Source organism: Hylobates moloch, unplaced genomic scaffold (assembly GCF_009828535.3).
Source record: "Hylobates moloch isolate HMO894 unplaced genomic scaffold, HMol_V3 SCAFFOLD_19, whole genome shotgun sequence".
NCBI classification, from domain to species: Eukaryota; Metazoa; Chordata; class Mammalia; order Primates; family Hylobatidae; genus Hylobates; species Hylobates moloch.
The window spans coordinates 31,311,429-31,331,606 of record NW_026652294.1 but is presented as its reverse complement, the minus strand read 5'-3'; the positions used below and the strand labels follow the sequence as shown (position 1 = coordinate 31,331,606).

The 20,178-nt window shown below is 56.5% G+C and overlaps 2 protein-coding genes across 2 annotated transcripts; both read right to left on the bottom strand.

The window, feature by feature from the left end:
- Window positions 1–8,887: 8,887 nt before the first annotated feature.
- On the bottom strand, window positions 8,888–11,318 carry MIOX (myo-inositol oxygenase). Its single transcript, XM_032139242.2, has 10 exons — window positions 11,304–11,318; window positions 10,744–10,824; window positions 10,461–10,541; window positions 10,155–10,317; window positions 9,862–9,929; window positions 9,573–9,682; window positions 9,427–9,494; window positions 9,296–9,345; window positions 9,098–9,210; window positions 8,888–8,996 (listed from the first exon to the last, which is right to left on the bottom strand). The coding sequence occupies exons 1-10, from the start codon at window positions 11,316–11,318 to the stop codon at window positions 8,888–8,890; spliced, it is 858 nt and encodes a 285-aa protein (XP_031995133.1).
- A 3,998-nt stretch (window positions 11,319–15,316) lies between these two features.
- Window positions 15,317–16,367, bottom strand: ADM2 (adrenomedullin 2). The gene is made up of 2 exons (XM_032139254.2): window positions 16,258–16,367; window positions 15,317–15,653 (listed from the first exon to the last, which is right to left on the bottom strand). Exons 1-2 carry the CDS (start codon window positions 16,365–16,367, stop codon window positions 15,317–15,319), a joined length of 447 nt encoding a protein of 148 aa, XP_031995145.1.
- Between the last annotated feature and the right edge of the window lie 3,811 nt (window positions 16,368–20,178).

The window sequence follows — 20,178 nt, the reverse complement described above, 5'->3', positions numbered from 1 at the left end:
GCAGAGATCTAGAGCCGTCCTGTGAATTAAGTGGGAGATTGGACAGGGGTGCAGACTTGTGTATTGAGGAGAAAGTCGTGGACGAGCTGGGGCAGAGAGCTGGCAGAGAGAATACCCAGGAAGTTTTTGGTTTTTGTATTTTTTTTGAGACGGAGTCTTGTTCTGTCACCCAGGCTGGAGTGCAGTGGTGCAGTCTCCACTCACTGCAACCTCTGTCTCCTGGGTTCAACCTATTCTCCTGCCTCAGCCTCTGGAGTATCTGAGATTACAGGCTGTGCCCCCATGACCAGCTAATTTATTTATTTTTTTAGTAAAGACGGGTTTTCACCATGTTGGCCAGGCTGTTCTCTAACTCCTGACCTCACGTGATCCCCTCACCTCGGCCTCCCACAGTGCTGGGATTACAGGCATGAGCCACCGCACCTGGCCCAGGAAGTTTTTGTTTTTTGGGTTTTTTTGAGACAGTCTTGTTCTGTCGCCCAGCCTAGAATGCAGTGGTGCGATCTCGGCTCACTGCAACCTCCGCCTCCCAGGTTCAAGCGATTCTCCTGCCTCAGCCTCCTGAGTAGCTGGGACCACAGGTGTGCACCACCATGCCCAGCTAACTTTTGTGTTCTGTTTGTTTGTTTTTGGGACGGAGTTTCGCTCTTGTTGCCCAGGCTGGAGTGCAATGGTGTGATCTTGGCTCACTGCAACCTCCGCCTCCCGGGTTCAAGCAATTCTTCTGCCTCAGCCTCCCGAGTAGCTGGAATTACAGGCATGTGCCACCACGCCCGGCTAATTTTGTATTTTTAGTAGAGACGGGGTTTCTTCATGTTGGTCAGGCCGGTTTCGAATTCCTGACCTCAGGTGATCCACCCGCCTCAGCCTCCCAAAGTGCTGGGATTACAGGCATGAGCCACCGTGCCCAGCCAATTTTTGTATTTTTAGTAGAGACGGGGTTTCACCATGTTGGCCAAGATGGTCTCGATCTCTTGACCTCATAATCTGCCTGCCTTGGCCCCCAAAGTGTTAGGATTATAGGTGTGAGCCACCACGCCCGGCCAAAGATGTTTTTAGCAGGAGAAAGATAAGCTTAGATGCAGGCTTGGGAAAATAGGTAACTTGACCAAAGGGAGCAACATGAGATTCCACACCTGAATTTTGTATACAGTTTATTCAATGGTTTGGGATAGGAGCAAAAACAGATTTTCTAGGAACTACGGACTCCTGTGATTGGAGGGGCAGACAAAATACAGCAGCATCAGACAAGCCCTTGCTGAGGTGCTGGGCGAGAAATCTCAGAGGTCAGGTAGAAGAAGGTCCCTGTATGAAGAGGGAAGGTTTGGGAGGGCAACCTGATTTGTCTTCAGAAAAAGCTGGAACTAGTCAGCTTAGTGGTCAAGAGAGACTGGGTTGAAAATGAGGAATCAGCCGGGCGCGGTGGCTCATGCCTGTAATCCCAGCACTTTGGGAGGCCGAGGCGGGCGGATCACGAGGTCAGGAGATCGAGACCAGCCTGGCTAACAAGGTGAAACCCTGTCTCTACTAAAAATACAAAAAATTAGCCAAAAAATTAGCCAGGCGTGGTGGCACGTGCCTGTAGTCCCAGCTGCTGGGGAGGCTGAGGCAGGAGAACAGTGTGAACCCGAGAGATGGAGCTTGCAGTGAGCCGAGATCGCACCATTGCAGTCTGGCCTGGGAGAAAGAGCGAGAGTCCATCTCGAAAAAACAGAAAATGAGGAATCAGGGCTCTGGTGCCTTGTCACGGGTGCCAGCCCAGCCCATTTCTCTAAGTTGCCATGGGGTATAGCAAATGTGCTGTAAACCCTTCCATTCCTTTGGCTATGAATTATGTATCTTGCCTGTTTTTTTTTTTTTTTTGTATGTTTGTTTGTTTGTTTTTGAGACTGAGTCTCCCTCTGTTACCCAGGCTGGAGTGCACTGGTGCGATCTCTGCTCACTGTAAACTGTGCCTCCCAGGTTCAAGTGATTCTCCTGCCTCAGGCTCCCGAGTAGCTGGGATTACAGGTGCGTGCCACCATGCCCGGCTAATTTTTGTATTTTTAGTAGAGACAGGGTCTCAACATGTTAGCCAGCCTGGTCTCGAATTCCTGACCTCAAGCGATCCTGCTGCCTCAGCCTCCCAAAGTGCTGGGATTACAGGCATGAGCCACCTCACTCAGCCTCCTCTCTTTCTTTTTTTTTTTTTTTTTTGAGATGGAGTCTCACCGTGTCACCCAGGCTGGAGTGCAGTGGCATGATCTTGGCTCACTGCAAGCTCTGCCTCCCGGGTTCACTCCATCCTCCTGCCTCAGCCTCCCAAGTAGCTGGGACTACAGGCGCCCACCACCATGCCCAGCTAATTTTTTGTATTTTTAGTAGAGATGGGGTTTCACTGTGTTAGCCAGGATGGTCTCGATCTCCTGACTTGGTGATCCACCCGCCTCGGCCTCCCAAAGTGCTGGGATTACAGGCGTCAGCCACCGCGCCCGGCCCATCCTTTGTTTCTTTTTTTTTTTTTTGAAATGGAGTCTTGCACTGTCTCCTGGACTGGAGTGCAGTGGTGCGATCTCGGCTCACTGCAAGCTCTGCCTCCTGGGTTCACATCATTCTCCTGCCTCAGCCTCCCCAGCGGCTGGGGCTACAGGCGCCCGCCACCACGCCTGGCTAATTTTTTGTACTTTTAGTAGAGACAGGGTTTCACCATGTTAGCCAGGATGGTCTTGATCTCCTGACCTTGTGATCCGCCTGCCTCAGCCTCCCAAAGTGCTGGGATTACAAGCGTGAGCCACTGCACCTGGCCCATCCTCTGTTTCTTAATAAAGTTATTTTGAAAAATTAGAGCTGAGCGGGGTGGCTCACGCCTGTAATCCCAGCCCTTTGGGAGGCCGAGGCAGGTGGATCACCTGAGGTCAGGAGTTCAAGACCAGCCTGACCAACATGGTGAAACCCTGTCTCTACTAAAAATACAAAAAATTAGCTGGGTGTGGTGGTGGGCACCTGTAATCCCAGCAACTCGGGAGGGTGAGGCAGGAGAATCACTTGAACGCAGGAGGCGGAGGTTGCAGTGAGCCAAGATCATGCCATTGCACTCCAGCCTGGACAACAAGAGCGAAACTCCGTCTCAAAAAAAAAAAGAAGAAAGAGAAAAACGAAAAATAAAAATTAGAAAAATAAACTTACCTATTTTCTTTCTTTCTTTCTTTCTTTTTTTTTTTTTTTTTTTGCGATGGAATCTTGCTCTGTTGCCAGACTGGAGTACAGTGGTACGATCTCGGCTCACTGCAACCTCCACTTCCCTGGTTTAAGCAGTTCTCTTGCCTCAGCCACCCAAGTAGCTGGGACTACAAACATGCGCCACCACGCTCAGCTAATTTTTGTATTTTTAGTAGAGATGGTGTTTCACCATGTTGGCCAGGATGGTCTCAATCTCTTGACCTCGTGATCCACCAGTCTCGGCCTCCCAAAGTGCTGGGGTTACAGGCGTGAGCCACCATGCCTGGCCCAACTTCATTTTTCTGCATGTGAATATTCTATTTGTCCAGAACCATTTGTTTTTGCTTGTTTGTTTGTTTTTTGAGACGGAGTCTGGCTGTGTTGTCTAAGCTTGAGTGCAGTGGCGAGATCTCAGCTCACTGCAACCTCTGCCTCCCAGGCTCAGATGATTCTCCTGCCTCAGCCTCCCCAGTAGCTGGAATTACAGGCATGCACCACCATGCCCAGCTAATTTTTGTATTTTCAGTCAAGACAAGATTTCACCACGTTGGCCAGGCTGGTCTTAAACTCCTGACCTCAGGTGATCCTCCCGCCTCGGCCTTCCAAAGTGCTGGGATTACAGGCGTGAGCCACTGCTCCTGGCCGAATTTGTTGAAAAGATCATTCTTTCCACCATTGAATGATTCTGGTGCCCTTGTTGAAAACCATTTGACCATATATTGAAGGGTTTATTTCTGGGCTCTCTATTTAACCCCATTGGTCTCTGTGTCTGTCTTTGAGCCAGTGCCACACTGTTTTGTTTTGTTTTGTTTTTGAGACAGTCTCACTCTATCGGTCAGGCTGGAGTGCAGTGTCGTGATCTCAGCTCACTGCAACCTCTGCCTCCCGGGCTCAAGCAATTCTCCTGCCTCAGCCTCCTGAGTAGCTGGGATTACAGGCTTGTGCCACCACACCCAGCTAATTTTTGTATTTTTAGTAGAGATGGGGTTTCACCATGTTGGCCAGTCTGGTCTTGAACTCCTGACCTCAGGTGATCCACCTGCCTCGACCTCCCAAAGTGCTGGGATTACAGGCGTGAGCCACCACACCCGCCCACGCTGTTTTGATTATTGTAGCTTTGTGGTAAGTTTTTAAATTGACAAATGAGAGTCCTCCAACTTTGTTCTTTTTTTTTTTTTTTTTTTTTTTTTTGAGATGGAGTCTCGCTCTGTTGCCCAGGCTGGAGTGCAGTGGTGCGATCTCTGCTCACTGCAAGCTCTACCTCCCAGGTTCACGCCATTCTCCTGCCTCAGCCTCCTGAGTAGCTGGGGCTATAGGCACCTGCCACCACACCCGGCTAATTTTTTTTTTGTATTTTTAGTAGAGACGGGGTTTCACTGTGTTAGCCAGGATGGTCTCGCTCTCCTGACCTCATGATCCACCCACCTCGGCCTCCCAAAGTGCTGGGATTATAGGTGTGAGCCACTGTGCCCAGCCCTTTTTTTTTTGAAACGGAGTCTTGCTCAGCTGCCCAGGCTGGAATGCAGTGGTGCACTCTCGGCTTACTGCAACCACCGTCTCCCAGGCTCAAGCAATTCTCCCGTCTCAGCCCCCTGAGTAGCTGAGATTACAGGTACCCGCCATCATGCCCGGCTAATTTTTTTGTATTTTAGTAGAGATGGGGTTTCACCATGTTGGCCAGGCTGGTCTTGAACTCCTGACCTCAGGTGATCTGCCAGCCTCAGCCTCCCAAAGTGCTGGGATTACAGGCATGAGCCCCCGCACCTGGCCTCTTTTTATTTTTGGAGACAGAGTCTTGCTCTGTCGCTGAGGCTGGAGTGCAGTGGCGTAATCTCAGCTCACTGCAACCTCCACCGCCCGGATTCAAGCAATTCTCCCTGCCTTGGCCTCCCGAGTAGCTGAGATTACAGGCGTCCACCACCACACCTGGCTAATTTTTTTTTTTTTTTTTTGAGACAGAGTCTCGCTCTGTTGCCAGGCTGGAATGCAGTGGTGCAATCTTGGCTCACTGCAACCTCTGCCTCCTGGGTTCAAGCAATTCCCCTGCCTCAGCCTCCCGAGTAGCTGGGACTACAGGCACGTGCCACCATGCCCAGCTAATTTTTTGTATTTTTAGTAGAGATGGGGTTTCACCATGTTGGCCAGGATGGTCTCAATCTCCTGACCTCGTGATCCACCTGCCTCGGCCTCCCAAAAGTGCTGGGATTACAGGCATGAGTCACCGTGCCTGGTCTTCGTTGTTCTTTTTTTACGTTTTAATTATTTTGTTTCTTTTACATCTTTTTTCCTTTTTATGTTTTTTATTTTATCTTAGTCATGAAGAAGTAAATTTTGTTTTTTTCCAAGATTGTTATGGCCATTTTGGTTCCCTTAAAATTCCATAGGAATTTTAGAATTACGTTTTTCTATTTTCCAAAAAATGCCTTTTTTTTTTTTTTTGAGGTGGAGTCTCGCTCTGTCAGCCAGGCTGGAGTGCAGTGGCTCAATCTCGGCTCACTGCAACCTCTGCCTCCCAGGTTCAAGTGATTCTCCTGCCTCAGCCTCCCAGGTAGCTAAGATTACAGGCACCATCCACCAGGCCCAGCTAATTTTGTATATTTAGTACAGATGGGGTTTTACCATGTTGGCCAGGCTGATCTCGAACTCCCGACCTCAAGTGATCCGCCTGCCTCGGTCTCCCAAAGTGCTGGGATTACAGGTGTGAGCCACCACACCCGGCCCCAAAAAACGCCATTTGGATTCTGAGAGACATCGCTGAATCTGTCGATCATTTGGTAGCATTGCTTTCTTAACAATATTGTCTCTACATTCATGGGTTTTCATTTTCTCTCTTCTGTTTGTTTATTTATTTTTGAGATGGAGTCTCACTTGTCACCCAGGTTGAAGTGCAGTGGCATAATCTCGGCTCACTTCCATCTCCACCTCCCGGGTTCAAGTGATTCTCCTGCCTCAGCCTCTGAGTAGCTGGGATTACAGGCGCCTGCCACGCATGCTCGGCTACTTTTTTTATTTTTTATTTTTTACTTTTTATTTTTAGTAGAGATGGAGTTTCACCATGTTGATCAGGCTGGTCTCAAACTCCAGAGATCAAGTGATCAGTTTGCCTGCCTCAGCCTCCCAGAGTGCTGGGATTACAGGTGTGAGCCACCTGGTCCGGCCTATTCTGTTTAAGTCTAGCAGTTTTAGAAGTAACTCAAAAGGGTTCTATTTGTATATTTTAAATGCCTAAAATATTTAAACTCCTTTATAAATTTAATTTTGTTATTTTTTAAGCAATGTAAGCATTAACCTAAAGATCTTTCCAAGGACTGAAGAAATATATAAATGAATAAACGTGCAAATACAGTGAGCCAACAATTCTCCTGAATATTCCTATAGCACTCAGGGAAACCAAGTCCAAATCTAAATCCACACAGAAAGTGTTTTAATGATGACAAATCACTGCCCACCTCACAGACAGGGTCCCAGGTGGTGGCTGGTTGCAACCTTGGGGGAAGTGCATGCTGGGCTCTGGGGTGGCCGTACTGGTCAGCTTTGAGTTTACTGAGGAAACACACAGCTTGTGGTATCCCTGTGTGGCCTTCATCCCTTCATCCCTGCCTTGTGGGGCCCGTGGAGCCAGCATCCAGCATGAAGAAGCTGATTAGCATCCAGCCAGGTCCTCTGGTCTTAAACCTTTATTTTTATTTATTTTTATTTTTTTTAGAGACAGTTTCCCTGTGTTGGTCTCAAACTCTCAGGCTCTAGTGATCCTCCCACCTCAGCCTCCCAAGCAGCTGGGACTATGGGTGTGCTCCACCACACGCAGCCCTCTTTACGTTCTTAAAAGTTATTGAGGCCGGGCGCAGTGGCTCACGCTTGTAATCCCAGCACTTTGGGAGGCCAAGGTGGGCAGATCACATGAGGTCAGGAGTTCGAGACCAGCCTGGCCAACATGGCGAGACCCCATCTCTACTAAAAACAAATTAGCCAGGCGTGTTGGCAGGCGCCTGTAATCCCAGCTACTTGGGAGGCTGAGGCAGGAGAATCGCTTGAACCCAGGAGACGGAGGTTGCAGTGAGCTGAGATTGCCCCACTGTACTCCAGCCTGGGCAACAGAGTGAGACTGTCTCAAAACAAAACAAAAAAAAAAAATTAAGGGAAGGACTGAAACATTGACCTGCCTCTCTATACGAACAGTGCCACTGTGTAGCCGAAGAGCACGTGGGAGGCAACTTCTGCTTCCTGAAGCGCCCCCCTATGGCAGGCGGGTGAGGACAGAAAGCAACCTGGACTGTTCCATACCCAGGGGAGTGGAGGATCCAGATGAGCTTGAACACCCACAGCTGCTGTCTGACAGCACTGAGGACAGGCACCGCATGCCTCTTCCTCAAGAAACACCACTGCCTGAAAGCACTCGTGCCCACAACCAACCACACGGGATCTGGGGAAGCCTCTAAATCCGTGCACTGATTGGCAGAAGTTCAGAGGAAAACGCAAACAGATACAGAATCCCCACAAAGATGAATTTCCTGGGACAATCTGCTTTCTTCAGAGATGAATTTCGGAGAAGGTGGAGGGGAGGCCACTCTTTGGCACCAAGGGCTGCACGCCTGGGTGACAAAACCATGTAGAGAGGAGGGATGGTGGCTTCAGAGCCTATGGAGGGGCTGCTCTGTGCGGGGAGCCGCACCCAGGGCATGCGGAGGGTACTGGAGAGTCGGTTCAGGGGTGGTGGCCGCAGGTGTTTGCTTTATAGCATTTAAACTGTGCACTTGTTTTATTTATTTATTTTTTTTTAGATGGAATTTCGCTCTTGATACCCAGGCTGGAGTGCAGTGGCACAATCTTGGCTCATGGCAACCTCCGTCTCCTGGGTTCAAGTGATTCTCCTACCTCAGCCTCCTGAATAGCTGGGATTACAGGTGCCCACCACCACGCCTGGCTAATTTTTGCATTTTTAGTAGAGACAGGGTTTCGCCATGTTGGCCAGGCTGGTCTTGAACCCCTGACCTCAGGTGATCCACCCACCTCAGCCTCCCAAAGTGCTGGGATTATAGGCGTGAGCCGCCGTGCCTGGCCTGCATTTGTTTTTTGTTGTTTTCTATGAATGCATTATTTTAGCTATTGGGGGTTTGTTTGTTTTTTTTTGAGACAGTCTCGCTGTCGCCCAGGTTGGAGTGCAGTGGCGCGATCTCGGCTCACTGCAGGCTCCGCCCCCCGGGGTTCCCGCCATTCTCCTGCCTCAGCCTCCGGAGTAGCTGGGACTACAGGCGTATTGGGGTATTTTTTAAGGGGACAGAGCCCAGAGGACTTGGTGACTGTTTTGAGCATGTGGGGGTGAGCTGGGTGACTCATCCCCCAGGCTCTGACACACGAGCTGGGTGGATGAGCGGATGTTTACCACGGCCAGTGCGGTGGGACACACACATCTGAGAGCCTGGGACTTGGCCTCCACCCTGCTGGCAGCATCCCTCGGCCTGGGCCACCCCCTGCTGCAGTAACACCCAGTGGAGCTTCAGAAGCGCAATGTCCTTGCAGGTCTTTATTGATGCCAGGCACAAGTTGCCATGAGGGGTGGTGACCCTAAGGGGGTGAGTGAGGTCCCACCGAGGTGAACCCTGATGGCGGCTGTTTGCCTAGGGCCAGACCTCTCCAGGCAGGCTGAGGGCCAGGCCTGGGTCCAGCAGCAGCTTGGGTGGCAGGAGGGTCACCAGCTCAGGATGCCAGGGCAGTACTTGTCAATGAGCCCCTGGTAGTAGGGCCGCAGCTTGTCTACGTCCGGCAGGTCCGGGCACTTGGTGTAGAGGTCGAACTTGCTGCAGCAGGGAGGGGCGGTGAGCCCCGTGAAGAACCCCAGGCCCCCCGCCGACCCCCTTTTTCACTCCCATAACACCCCTCGGCGGGTCGGGGGGCGTACTTGAACTCCTGTACCCAGGGCAGCATGGCCAGGTCCTGCTGGCTGCACAGCTGCTGGTAGTCCCTGCCCGTGTGCCAGGGGTAGAAGGAGTGGAACCGGATCATGTAGAAAGCCTGCGGGCAAGGCCACCCAGCAGCTCACCCGGGGCTGCGGGACTAGGCCTGGTGGACGGGCTGGGTTGCTCCTCCCCCCACCTACCTCAGGGGGCAGTGAGAACTTGTTAAACTTCATCACCTGGTACATGTACTCTGTGGGGAGAGGGTGTCACCGCCAGGCACCGCCTCTGCCCCACCGTCCCCCACCGCCCCCCTGCCCGCCTCTGGCCTCACCATCATGGCCCCAGGACATGAGGACCCTGTCAAGCCCGCAGTGGGGCTGATACATGCCGAGTTCTGTGCTGCAGCGAGATACCAGGGTGAGGGGGGCTCAGGAGACGCCCTGGGGAGGGGGCCCAGCCCGGGACAGCAGGGAGCACCTGTATCGAGGATCCTGGAGGTCAGGGTTGTCCTGGAAGGTGGAGTCACAGAAAACCACGGAGGCCTGGGGACGGCATCCAACGGGGAAGGTGTCTCCAACGACCGCCCACTGCAGAGGGACAGGCAGCCATGGGGGGGCCGTGGGGGGAGTGGTGTGGGGGTGCCGTGGGGGTTCACTGGCCGGCCCACCAGGTAGTATCCCATATCCCAGGCCAAGCACCGAGGCCACTCCCTCCGCCCCCACCTTGCCTCAACATGCAGATCTCACCCTCCACTACTAGCTGTTACCTGGGGCTCCCCGAACAGGGCCAGGACCTTCCCCAGGTCATGCAGGAGCCCGACAAGGTGGAACCAGTCTGGGAGGGGGATGGATAGGGCAGGTTGGGGACTGCAGGGGTCAAGGCAGAGGATGAGAGGCTTGCGGGGCTGAGAGCCAGGAGGGGCCCAGGGCCTGCTCCCCAACCCAGGCAGAAGTGCTGGAGGAGGCCTGGGCCCACCACTGTCCCCTCCCACCCTACAGGCCGCTGCATTCTGCCCCTTGGAGGCAGCACCTGCCCCCTTGCAGCACAGCCGGGGCTCACCCTTGTCTGGGTGGGCCTTCCGGATGCCCTCCGCTGTCTGGAAGGCATGGAAGGAGTTGGGGAAATCTACATCCGGGTCCGACTCATCCACCAGCCCATCCAGCAGGTCCACAGCCTCCATGACTGTCATTTTCTTGTAGGAGAAGCCCCCAAACTGGGCATGCTGGTGGGGAAGGAGAAGGCAGTGTGGCCCAGGGTCAGCAAGCCCACCACACAGGCCTCTCCATCCCCTCGGTGCCTGGTGGGCTCATGGGGCTGAGGGCAAGGGTCCCTCCACGTTTGCACGGGGCGGCAGGAAATGCCTACCTTGCTCCTGACGAAGTCCACTGTCTGGTGCGTGTGCATGAGCTTGTAGGTGGTGAAGACACGGTCCAGGAGGGGACCTGACTGCAGGCCGGAGGATCAGTGGAGGCTGGCGCCACCCCCACCCTGCACACGGGGCCCCATGCCTCACCTCTCCCAGGCCGCCCCACAGGGTGTGATGGGGGTGGGGGTTCCCACAGGGCACCCCTTGGAACTGTGTGAAGGGCAGGTGCTGCTCCCCAGGCTGTGGAAGCGGGGGAGGGGGGCAGGATGGCAAGGTACTCACTGTGTAGTTCCGGAAGCTGGCCTTGTCTTTGGCCACCTCTGGGTCCACATCAGGTCGGTAGACCAGGGAAGGGTCTGGGCCCTGGGTAGGTGGAGGATTGAACCTGTTTCACCGTCATGGCAGCTCCACGAGGAAGCACAGACATTCCCAGGGTGGCTGCAGACTCCAAGCCTGCCTCCTGCCTCCGCTTGAGGGCTGGTGGGGGACACAAGAGGACACAGCCTCTCCCGCACCATCATCCCAGCTCCTGCCCTGGCCTCAGCGAGTCCCAGGAGCTCTCACTCCCAGGTCCTTATCTGGAAAGCGAAAGTCAGCAGACGTCTGCTTCCAGGGTGCAGGGGACACCACCCCTGAGCAGCACCCATGGCCACCCTTGAGGGGTGGAAGCGGCCTTGGGAGGAGACTGAGTCCACAGGGAGCCTGCAGGTCGGCAGCCGCTGGCTCTTGCCCAGCTGGACGGAGGAGCAGGGCTGGCCAGTGCCAGCTAGAAGAGGGCAGGAGTAGCTGGCCACCAGGAGAGCAGTCAGCAGGGCCTCTCTGCATGGGGTCTGGGTACTCACCACCGTCACCTTCATCCTGAGAGGGAGCGGTGCTCAAGTGGCAAAGCACAGGCAGGCAAGTGTGTCCTCAGCCGGGCTCCTATATACACCCCAGGTTACATAAGCAACCGCGGTAATGAGTGACCATCCACCCTCCTCCTGACCTCAGGGAGTTAATGTGTCAGCACAGGAGCAGTCCCACATCCTCTTGCCCTGACTCAGCCTCCCTCCTGTCCCGAGCCGCTGACCTGCTTAGGGTTGTCTGTGGGCCCAGCCTCCCACTTGGCCCTGGCTTCAGACGCCTCTGTGGGGTCCCACAAGTAGGGGCAGACCCAAGACCACCCCACCCTCAAGCACACGCCACCTCTGCACCACCCCTTCCCCGGCTGCCCCACTGGATCTCAGGAGGTGAAAACTTGTTCCCAGGCCCCCCATGATTCTGGGTGGGGCAGGGGCTTGTTAAGAAAAGATGATTCTGAGGACTTGTTAAAATGGTGAGAAAAGCTTTATTCAAGAGAGTGGTGAGAGGAGCTCACCTCCGAATTCAACAACCACAGCTGGAGATTGATGGCGTTGGAGGGGTCAGCGGATGGGAAGTTGCTAGGGGAGCCTTCGAGGGTAGGGGGGTTCTCACTGGAGTGGCTCAATGAGGATCTTGCAGGAGGCCGGCAGGGTGATGAGATCAAGGGTGGGAGATGAGGAATGAGATCAGATACCGAGGGTGGGTAATTTTCCATAAACTGATTTAGCAGGATACTTGCTAACACCGGGGTCGGCGGGCCCAGCGAGGATGGGGATGGGGTCAGGCCTCGTCGAGGAAAGGACTCAAGAGCACCTGCCTAGAGTTCGGCCAGAGTGTCAGGCTCTGGGAGAGGGGCCTCACAGGGAGTCGGGAGCAGGCACGGAACTGCCAACACCCAGGGCACCAATGCAGCTTCCCATGCATGCGCCCTGCAGGCGCAGAGGACACCGTGAGAACAAAGTGCCTGCGGCAGAGCTGGCGTCTTGGAGCGTGGCCAGGGAAGTCTGCGAACAGCAGTCAGCTGGGGCAGGAGAGAGGGTAGTGGGGTGCTGGGGCCATACCTAGGGCTGTGAAGATAAGAGTTCTGGGCTTCAGGGGTCAGGCAAGAGGGCCATGGGGAGCTGACCTGACTCAACAAGATCCTGGCGCAGCTGGGCTGAGAAGGAACTGTGAGGAGACCCCAGCGCCCCCCATTTAAATGGCACCTGCCCCACACTCTCCTTGTCTGACTTCCCGTGGCACTCAGCACTTCCTGCCACTCCACCACCCACTTATTCTACCTTCTACGTTTGTCTCCTTCTATCTCCCCCTTGAATGTCAGCCCCCGGGGGTCAAAGCTGTATCCTCACGTGTCCCAACAAGCGTAGGTCACGTGCTCAGCATGCACTGGCTAGAGGGATGGAGGCTACGGCCATCGCCCCCAAAGCAGGCGGTGCCTGGGTCAGGAGAAGGTGTCTGGATGGGTTCAGGAAGTGGGACCCGGCAGGATTCAGAGGAAGGCGTGAAGGAAGAGAGGAGGTTTTTTGTTTTTTTTTTTGGAAACGGAGTCTTGCTCTGTCATCCAGGCTTGAGTGCAGCGGTGCGATCTCTGCTCACTGCAACCTCCACCTCCCGGGCTCGGACTCTCGAGTAGATGGAATTACTGGCATGTGCCACCACGCCCAGCTAATTTTTGTATTATTACTATTTTTTTCTTGAGACAGAATTTTGCTCTTGTTGCCCAGGCTGGAGTGCAATGGCGCAATCTCAGCTCACTGCAACCTCCGCCTCCCAGGTTCAAGTGATTATCCTGCCTCGGCCTCCTGAGTAGCTGGGATTACAGGCGCCCCCGCCATCACGCCCGGATAATTTTCTATTTTTAGTAGAGATGGGGTTTCACCATGTTGGCCAGGCTGGTCTTAAACTCCTGACTTCAGGTGATGTGCCTACTTTGCCCCCCCAAAGTGCTGGGATTACAGGTGTGAGCCACGGGGCCTGGCCTAGCGGAGGTTTTGGCCAGAGCAGCTGGAACTGGTTGCTGGGGAAGGTGGGGATGGCTGCAGGTGCTGCTGGGCCTCCACATAAGGGTGTCAGGTGGGTCTGATTTCGCACCCGAGGCGACGCGGAGGGTCACGGCAGGCGGCCTCCTGACTACAGGGCATGAGGAGGGTGAAGGCTTTCCTGGAGGAGGGAACACTTGGCCTTGCGGGGTGCCAAGCTGGACTTTGCCCAGGCAGGAGAGGAGACATCTGGGAGGGTTTTGGCTGGGCTGAGTAGCGGACGCTGAGCTCCTGGCCCCCCAGCCTTGCCCCGAGGCCCCCTCCTTCACTCCCCATGCCCCTCCCTCTGTCCTCGTGTCCTGTGCTCTGCTGACACCCTTCAGTGGCCACAGGGCACATGACTCTGAGGCCGAGGACCCATCCACCCTGCAACCTCTCAGCAGCCATGCCTCCTGTGCACCTGGGGCCTTGGCACTCCCAGCTCCTTCCCCTAGGGAAGGCCTGCTGTCCTCAAACCTCACCTGACCCAGTGCTTCTCCTAGGGAGCTGGCCTTGACTGCCTTGCTGTGCGGCCCACCACCCTGACCACCTTTGCTGCAATCCTAGTACATCTCTCAGTGCACGGAGGCTTCCACAGGGCAGGACCAGCCTGGACTGTTCCCACAGGGCCTCGTGGAGCACAGGTCAGTTACCTGGACTCGGCAATCCCTGAGCTCAGGGAGCAAGCACAGGGGCGGCGCCTGGGTGGGCACTTCCAGGACCCTCCACCTTGGAGGTAGGAGCTGAGGGGCAAGCTCTGTGGGGGAATGTCCTGAGCTGTGCTGCGGCCTCTAGAGTTGGGGTGATCATGGGATGGCCGAGAGGGTGACCCTAGCAAACATTTGCAAATTAAATGCTGTGTTTGCTAAGTAGTAGAAGGAGCCCTTTCTGAACCCCATGTTCTGCTGGATGACTGGGAGGCTCGAGTGGCACGCACATGTGAGTCCCCTGTCCTCCCTGGGAAGGACACACACCAAGTCCGTGCATGCCGGTGGTGGTCCTTGCTCTTGGTGTCATTTGGGCCTGGGCTGCCCTCCCTGGCTCTTGGTAAGTCACTTGCTGCCCCCACAGCTGGTCCCACTGGGTCCCCACACTGGGTGGTGGTGGGGCGCCTGTGCTGCCTGTGGATCCCCACCCTTGTCTGGCTGCCAACAAGGGTCTCACCCCCTTCAGGTGGGGTGGGTCTATTCCGGCTGGGGGATCTTGCTCCACCCAGCCCTGCCCTGCCCTGCCCTGGGGTAGAAAGGGGTGTCCCTGTCCCAGAATGGTTTGGGGTGGCTCCTGAACTGCTAAGTTCCCCTCCCTGGCCTCCCACAGGGGATCCAGGTGGAGTCTCCATGGCCACCTCGGTCTGGGCTCCAGGGTTGGCAGCTGGAGCCACAGAGGTCCCTTCATGACCTCTGGAGGGCCACCATCCTTCCCTGGCCCAACCCCAGGGGGCTACAGCTTCCCACGCTCCCCCTCCTGTCCCACAGGCATGGGGAGGGAGAGGCTGGGACCCCGGGCCAGGCAGGCACGCGGAAGGGCTGGTTGTGCCTGAGAGCAGGAACAGCCTAGGCACAGTCCGGTTCAGTCTGACTAGACCAACAGCGGAGGGGCCGCTTCTGGCCAATTCAGCCTCTCTCCCCTGCTCGTCCAGACATGGCCCTGTGTGTTCAGGGCCCAGCTTCTGCTCCACGTCTCTGGGCAGACACCTCCTCTCTGAAGCGCTTTTTAGCATCTGGTGCTGCCACCAGCTGTGTCTGGCAGCTGTCCCCCAAGGGTTCACAATTTCAGGGTGTTTAGGCTCCTTGACGTACCAGCACTGCATGTAGACCAGCCTCGGTCTACAGGTGTGCGAGGGTTTACGTGTGCAAAGCCGTGCAGGTATTGTTGTTGCAGGATCTGCTGTCTGCAGCTCCGAGGGACTGGGCTTCAGATGGGGCTCAGCTGCAGCTCTGGACGGGGGCACAGCACCCTGGCTGGGATGGGCAGGGGTGAGGCCCAGCCCCACCTCAGCCATAGCTGTGGGGGCTGCTGGGGTCCACAGGAGCTGAGTCCTGCCGGCCGGCCGGTCCCATGAGTTGCCACAGGCGGTGGCTGAGATTCTGCACCTGGCAGGTGCCCAGCAGACAGCCCACTCGCAGGAGCTGGGCTTGGGTCCTGCGGGGGCCGGAGTGTCTTCGGGGACCCGAGTGTTGGCGGCCACCATCTTGGAGAGGCTGACCCATAGCAGGGGCCAGACCAGCACCCCTCTGTGGCTGGAGGGCCTGGTGAAGTTTCCAGACCACAGGTCGGGGTGCGGGGTGCCTGGGCTGCAAGCTGCTGGAAGGGGTCCGGGCTGGGGGCTCCCTGCAGAGGCAGATGGAGAATGTCAACGCGATGGCTCAGCCTTTCAGAGAACTCACACCTGCCCACTTTTGCCTCTACACAAGCCTGGGTCACTGCCAGGGGAAGCCCACGGCCCCCTCGCACACACAGCCTGGAGCACGGCCAGGGGAAGCCCGCGTCTCCTCTGGACTTGGGGCCTGGGACCATCTCAGTGGCCCCGGTCACGAGTCCCGGGAACCGGCACCTCCTTGGCCAAAGGGCACCCCGGCGGCCCAGCCTCTGCGGGTCACCACTCTCAGGGCTCAGGGTGACTCGGCTTCTGCCGTCCCTTTAGGGTGGTCACAGGTGGGCCCCGGGATACCGCCAGCCTCTCCTCCCCCAGCAGACACCCCCAGAAGAGGGACTGCTGTTCCCATGTGTGTGGGGAGGAGCAACTGCCCTGTGTAGGGAGGCAGAGAAAGAGGGGCCTCTGGCCCTGATGAGGCGCTCCTGAGCCTGGGGCACGGGCCTTGGTTTGGGAGGGGAGTCCTAGCAGCAGGTGGGGGTGTGGAGGGAGGGCGGCCCCCGCGGCCTCTGCTTCCCTGCGGGGGCCAGAGGGGTTGGCTGGCCCAAGACCTGGACTCACCTGGGTTTGACGGGACGCGAGTCCCCGCCCAGGCTGCGGGACAGCGCGCCAGGGAGCTGCAGGCAGAGGAGGCTGATGCAACCCAGGGCGGCCGTCGGGATCCGGGCCATGGCTGGCGGGGCTGCAGGGGAGGGAGCGGTGAGCCGGGCAAGTCGGGGGCAGCCTGAGCCGCGAGCCACCCCCTCCGTCGGCACCTCGGGGAGCCCTCCGCGGTCGGGGCGCCGGGCGTGGGTGTGACAAGCTGGCCACGGGCGTCCGTCGGGGCGCAGGCCTCGGGCGCGAAGCGGGCAGCGGGTCTGGGGTCGGCCGCGGGTCCGGGGCGCAAGGCGGAGCGGGCTGGGCGGGTTGGGGGTCCTGCCTGGAGCGGAGTCGCAGCCGGGGATGGCACCTCCAGAGCTGAATACGCAGCCTTTCCAGCAAGGGGCGGAGCCGGATGCACGGACGGGGCGGGGCGCCCCTCCCCCGGGACAGCCACCCTCGGGGCGGGGAAGGGTCTGCAGCAAAGGGGCGGTGGAGGGGCCCGTCCCCGCTGGGAGCGCTCCGCCACCTGCCCGGGACCGCGGGACCGGGGGACCGACAGCCTCACTCCAAGCGCCTTCTGGTGGGGACGCAGCCCCGAGCCTGCGGGGGCCGGACTTCCTCAGGCTGAAGCGGGGTTCTGCGGGGCGAGCCGTCGTCCGAGCTGATCCCACGGCTGGGGCGGACTCGGACCCGACGGGGCCCACCCCGTCAACCACCTCCCGAGTCCGGGCGGTCCCACCCTCCATGGTCTGACCCGGTGGACCCCGGCCCCCCGGCCTGACCAGCAAGTCCGCGGGATTCCGCAGCGGGCTGGCCATTCAGCTCTCCTCTGACACGGTGCCCCCAACCCCGGGGCTGCGCTCCTAAAAGGCTGTACCTACCCCCGGCCGCTCCAACCCCAGAACAAAGTATTGCACGATTTTTGTAACAAATTTAAGCAAGTGTCCGGGCGTGGTGGCTCACTCCGGTAATCCCAGCAGTTTGGGAAGCCGAGGCCGGCGGATCATCTGAGGTCGGGAGTTCGAGACTAGCCTGGCCAACATGGAGAAACCCCATCTCTACTAAAAATAAAATTAGCTGGTCAGGGGCTGGGCGCGGTGGCTCACGCTTGTAATCCCAGCACTTTGGGAGGCCGAGGCGAGCGGATCACGAGGTCAGGAGATCGAGACCATCCTGGCTAACACGGTGAAACCCCATCTCTACTAAAAATACAAAAAATTAGCCGGGCGTGGTGGCGGGCGCCTGTAGTCCCAGCTACTTGGGAGGCTGAGGCAGGAGAATGGCATGAACCCGGGAGGCGGAGCTTGCAGTGAGCCGAGATCCCGCCACTACATTCCAGCCTGGGCGACAGAATGAGACTCCGACCCCCCCCCAAAAAAAAAAAAATTAGCTGGGGATGGTGGCGGGTTCCTGTAATCTCAGCTACTCGGGAGGCTGAGGCAGGAAAGGCTAAGGCTTGAACCCAGGCGGCGGAGGTTGCAGTGAGCCGACATTGCGCCATTGCACTCCAGCTTGGGCGACAGAGCGAGACTCCGTCGCAAAAAAAAAAAAAAGAAAAGTTTAAAACAAGTGAAACGTGAGACTCCCCTCACCATCGCCACCCACTTGGGACCCCTCCCCTGGTCTGGGTGGGAGCCCTCTTCTGACCTGCCCCGGGCACACACATCCATGTGTGTAGATCTGCAATAGGACTGACACCCCGTTCTTTCCTGAGAGCTTGTTTGGAGGTCCTGGCAGAGGAGCACAGCTACTCGAAGCCCGGTCCTCCATCCTCTTCGACAGAGCACGCAGCTTCGGAGGGACGCACAGGAAACGATGGGGAAGGAAGGGGACACCTGCCTCTGAGCCAGCCACATCAGCCGAATCAACCCTGGTGACCAGTGGGGTGACAGGCGTCACAGCCCAACCGTCCTCACATCAGAGACCCCATTCTTTCCTATGATTGGATCTACTCCAACATATAGGTGTTGTATGATTCACTTTATCTGCTATTAATGTGAAATTAGGTGATTGCCAGTCTTTTCATGAGTTGCTGCCTTGAGCTCACAGATGTGTCTGTAGGACACCTTCCTGGAAGTAGAAATTCTGGTCGAAGGTGAGCGCGTGTTTATGTTGATAGATGGTTCACTGTTCTCCACAGAGCTTTTGCCTACCCACCATCCACGAGTCCTGGACTTGGTGTCACGGGTCCCAAGCTGCTGAGACTGGCCTCTCTGTTGGGTTAGCTGAGGATCTCTGCGTCCGTTCGTGCTTCCCCATCTGTGTCCTCAACCCCTGCGATCACCCCGTAACCCTCCTGCTGACACACCATGGGAGCACAGTCAACATTTGCTGGATGAATAAGTTGAGGAGTGCCGAGCACGCACCCCACAGGCCGTTCTGGGAGGGCAGGGATGCCCTGCAGGTATTATTTACTTATTTTGACCAGTTGCGGGGCAGGGAGTGTCACATTTATAAGGGTTTTTTTTTTTTTTTTTTGAGATGGAGTCCCACTCTGTCACCCAGGCTGGAGTGCAGTGGCGCGATCTCAGCTCACCGCAAACTCCGCCTCCCAGGTTCAAGCGATTCTCCTGCCTCAGCCTCCCAAGTAACTGGACTTACAAGTGCCCGCCACCACGTCCAGATAATTTTTGTATTTGAGACAGGGGTTCACCATGTTGGCCAGGCTGGTCTCGAATTCCTGACCTTAGGTGACCCACCCACCTTGGCCTCCCAAAGTGCTGTGATTACTGGTGTCAGCCACTGCACCCAGTGTTTTTTTTTTTTTTTTTTTTTTTGAGATGGAATCTCACTCTGTTGCCCAGGCTGGAGTGCAGTGGCACAATCTTGGCTCACTGCGACCTCCGCCTCCCAGGTTCAAGTAATTCTCCTGTCTCGGCCTCCCAAGTAGCTGGAATTACAGGCACCTGCCACCACACCTGGCTAATTTTTGTATTTTTAATAGAGACAGGGTTTCACCATGCTGGCCAGGCTGGTCTTGAGGTCTTGACCTCAAGCAATCCACCCACCTCTGCCTCCCAAACTGCTGCAATTACAGGTGTGAGCCACCAAGCCCGGCCAACTGTCACATTTATGTTGAAAGGTGGAGTGGCAGCCAAGAAGGCAGGTGCTGGGGAGGCAGGCAGAAAGGGCTTGAGGGGACAGAGTGGATGGGTGGGAGAAATTTAGCAGGGCAAGATGGTAAATAAGGGGCTCACAGTTCCCGGCGAAGCCCTTCTGTTTGCTGATGTGGCAGCTGCTGAGGGGGTGGGAAGAGATCGGGGCCTGGACATGCTGAGGCCGAGCTGCCTGGGGGTTGTCCAGGGAGAAGGGTCTGGTCGCTCCCCAGCCTGGCAGGCATGGGACTGAAGAGAAGGCAGGTCAAGAACAGTTTTGGGGTTTCAGGGATGGCACGGCCATGGAGGATATGGTAAGCCTCGTCCACAGAGAATGCGGAGAGGCTGGCCAAGGACAGAGCCCAGCGCCAGCTCTGGAGGGGCAGGTAGGGAAGGGCCTGAGCAGAGGATCCCCCAGGTTCCCAAGTCTGCTGCTGCAGCTTCTTCTGCTGCCTCCCCACTCAGCCTTCCACACTGCCACCAGTTCTGTCCTTTCAAAATAAAAGTGCAATCAAGGCCGGACGCGGTGGCTCACGCTTGTAATCCCAGCACTTTGGGAGGCCGAGGCGGGCGGATCACGAGGTCAGGAGATCGAGACCACGGTGAAACCCCGTCTCTACTAAAAATACAAAAAATTAGCCGGGCGTGGTGGCAGGCGCCTGTAGTCCCAGCTACTCGGAGAGGCTGAGGCAGGAGAATGGCGTGAACCCAGGAGGCAGAGCTTGCAGTGAGCCGAGATTGCGCCACTGCACTCCAGTCTGGGTGACAGAGCAAGACTCCGTCTCAAAAAAAAAAAAAAAAAAAA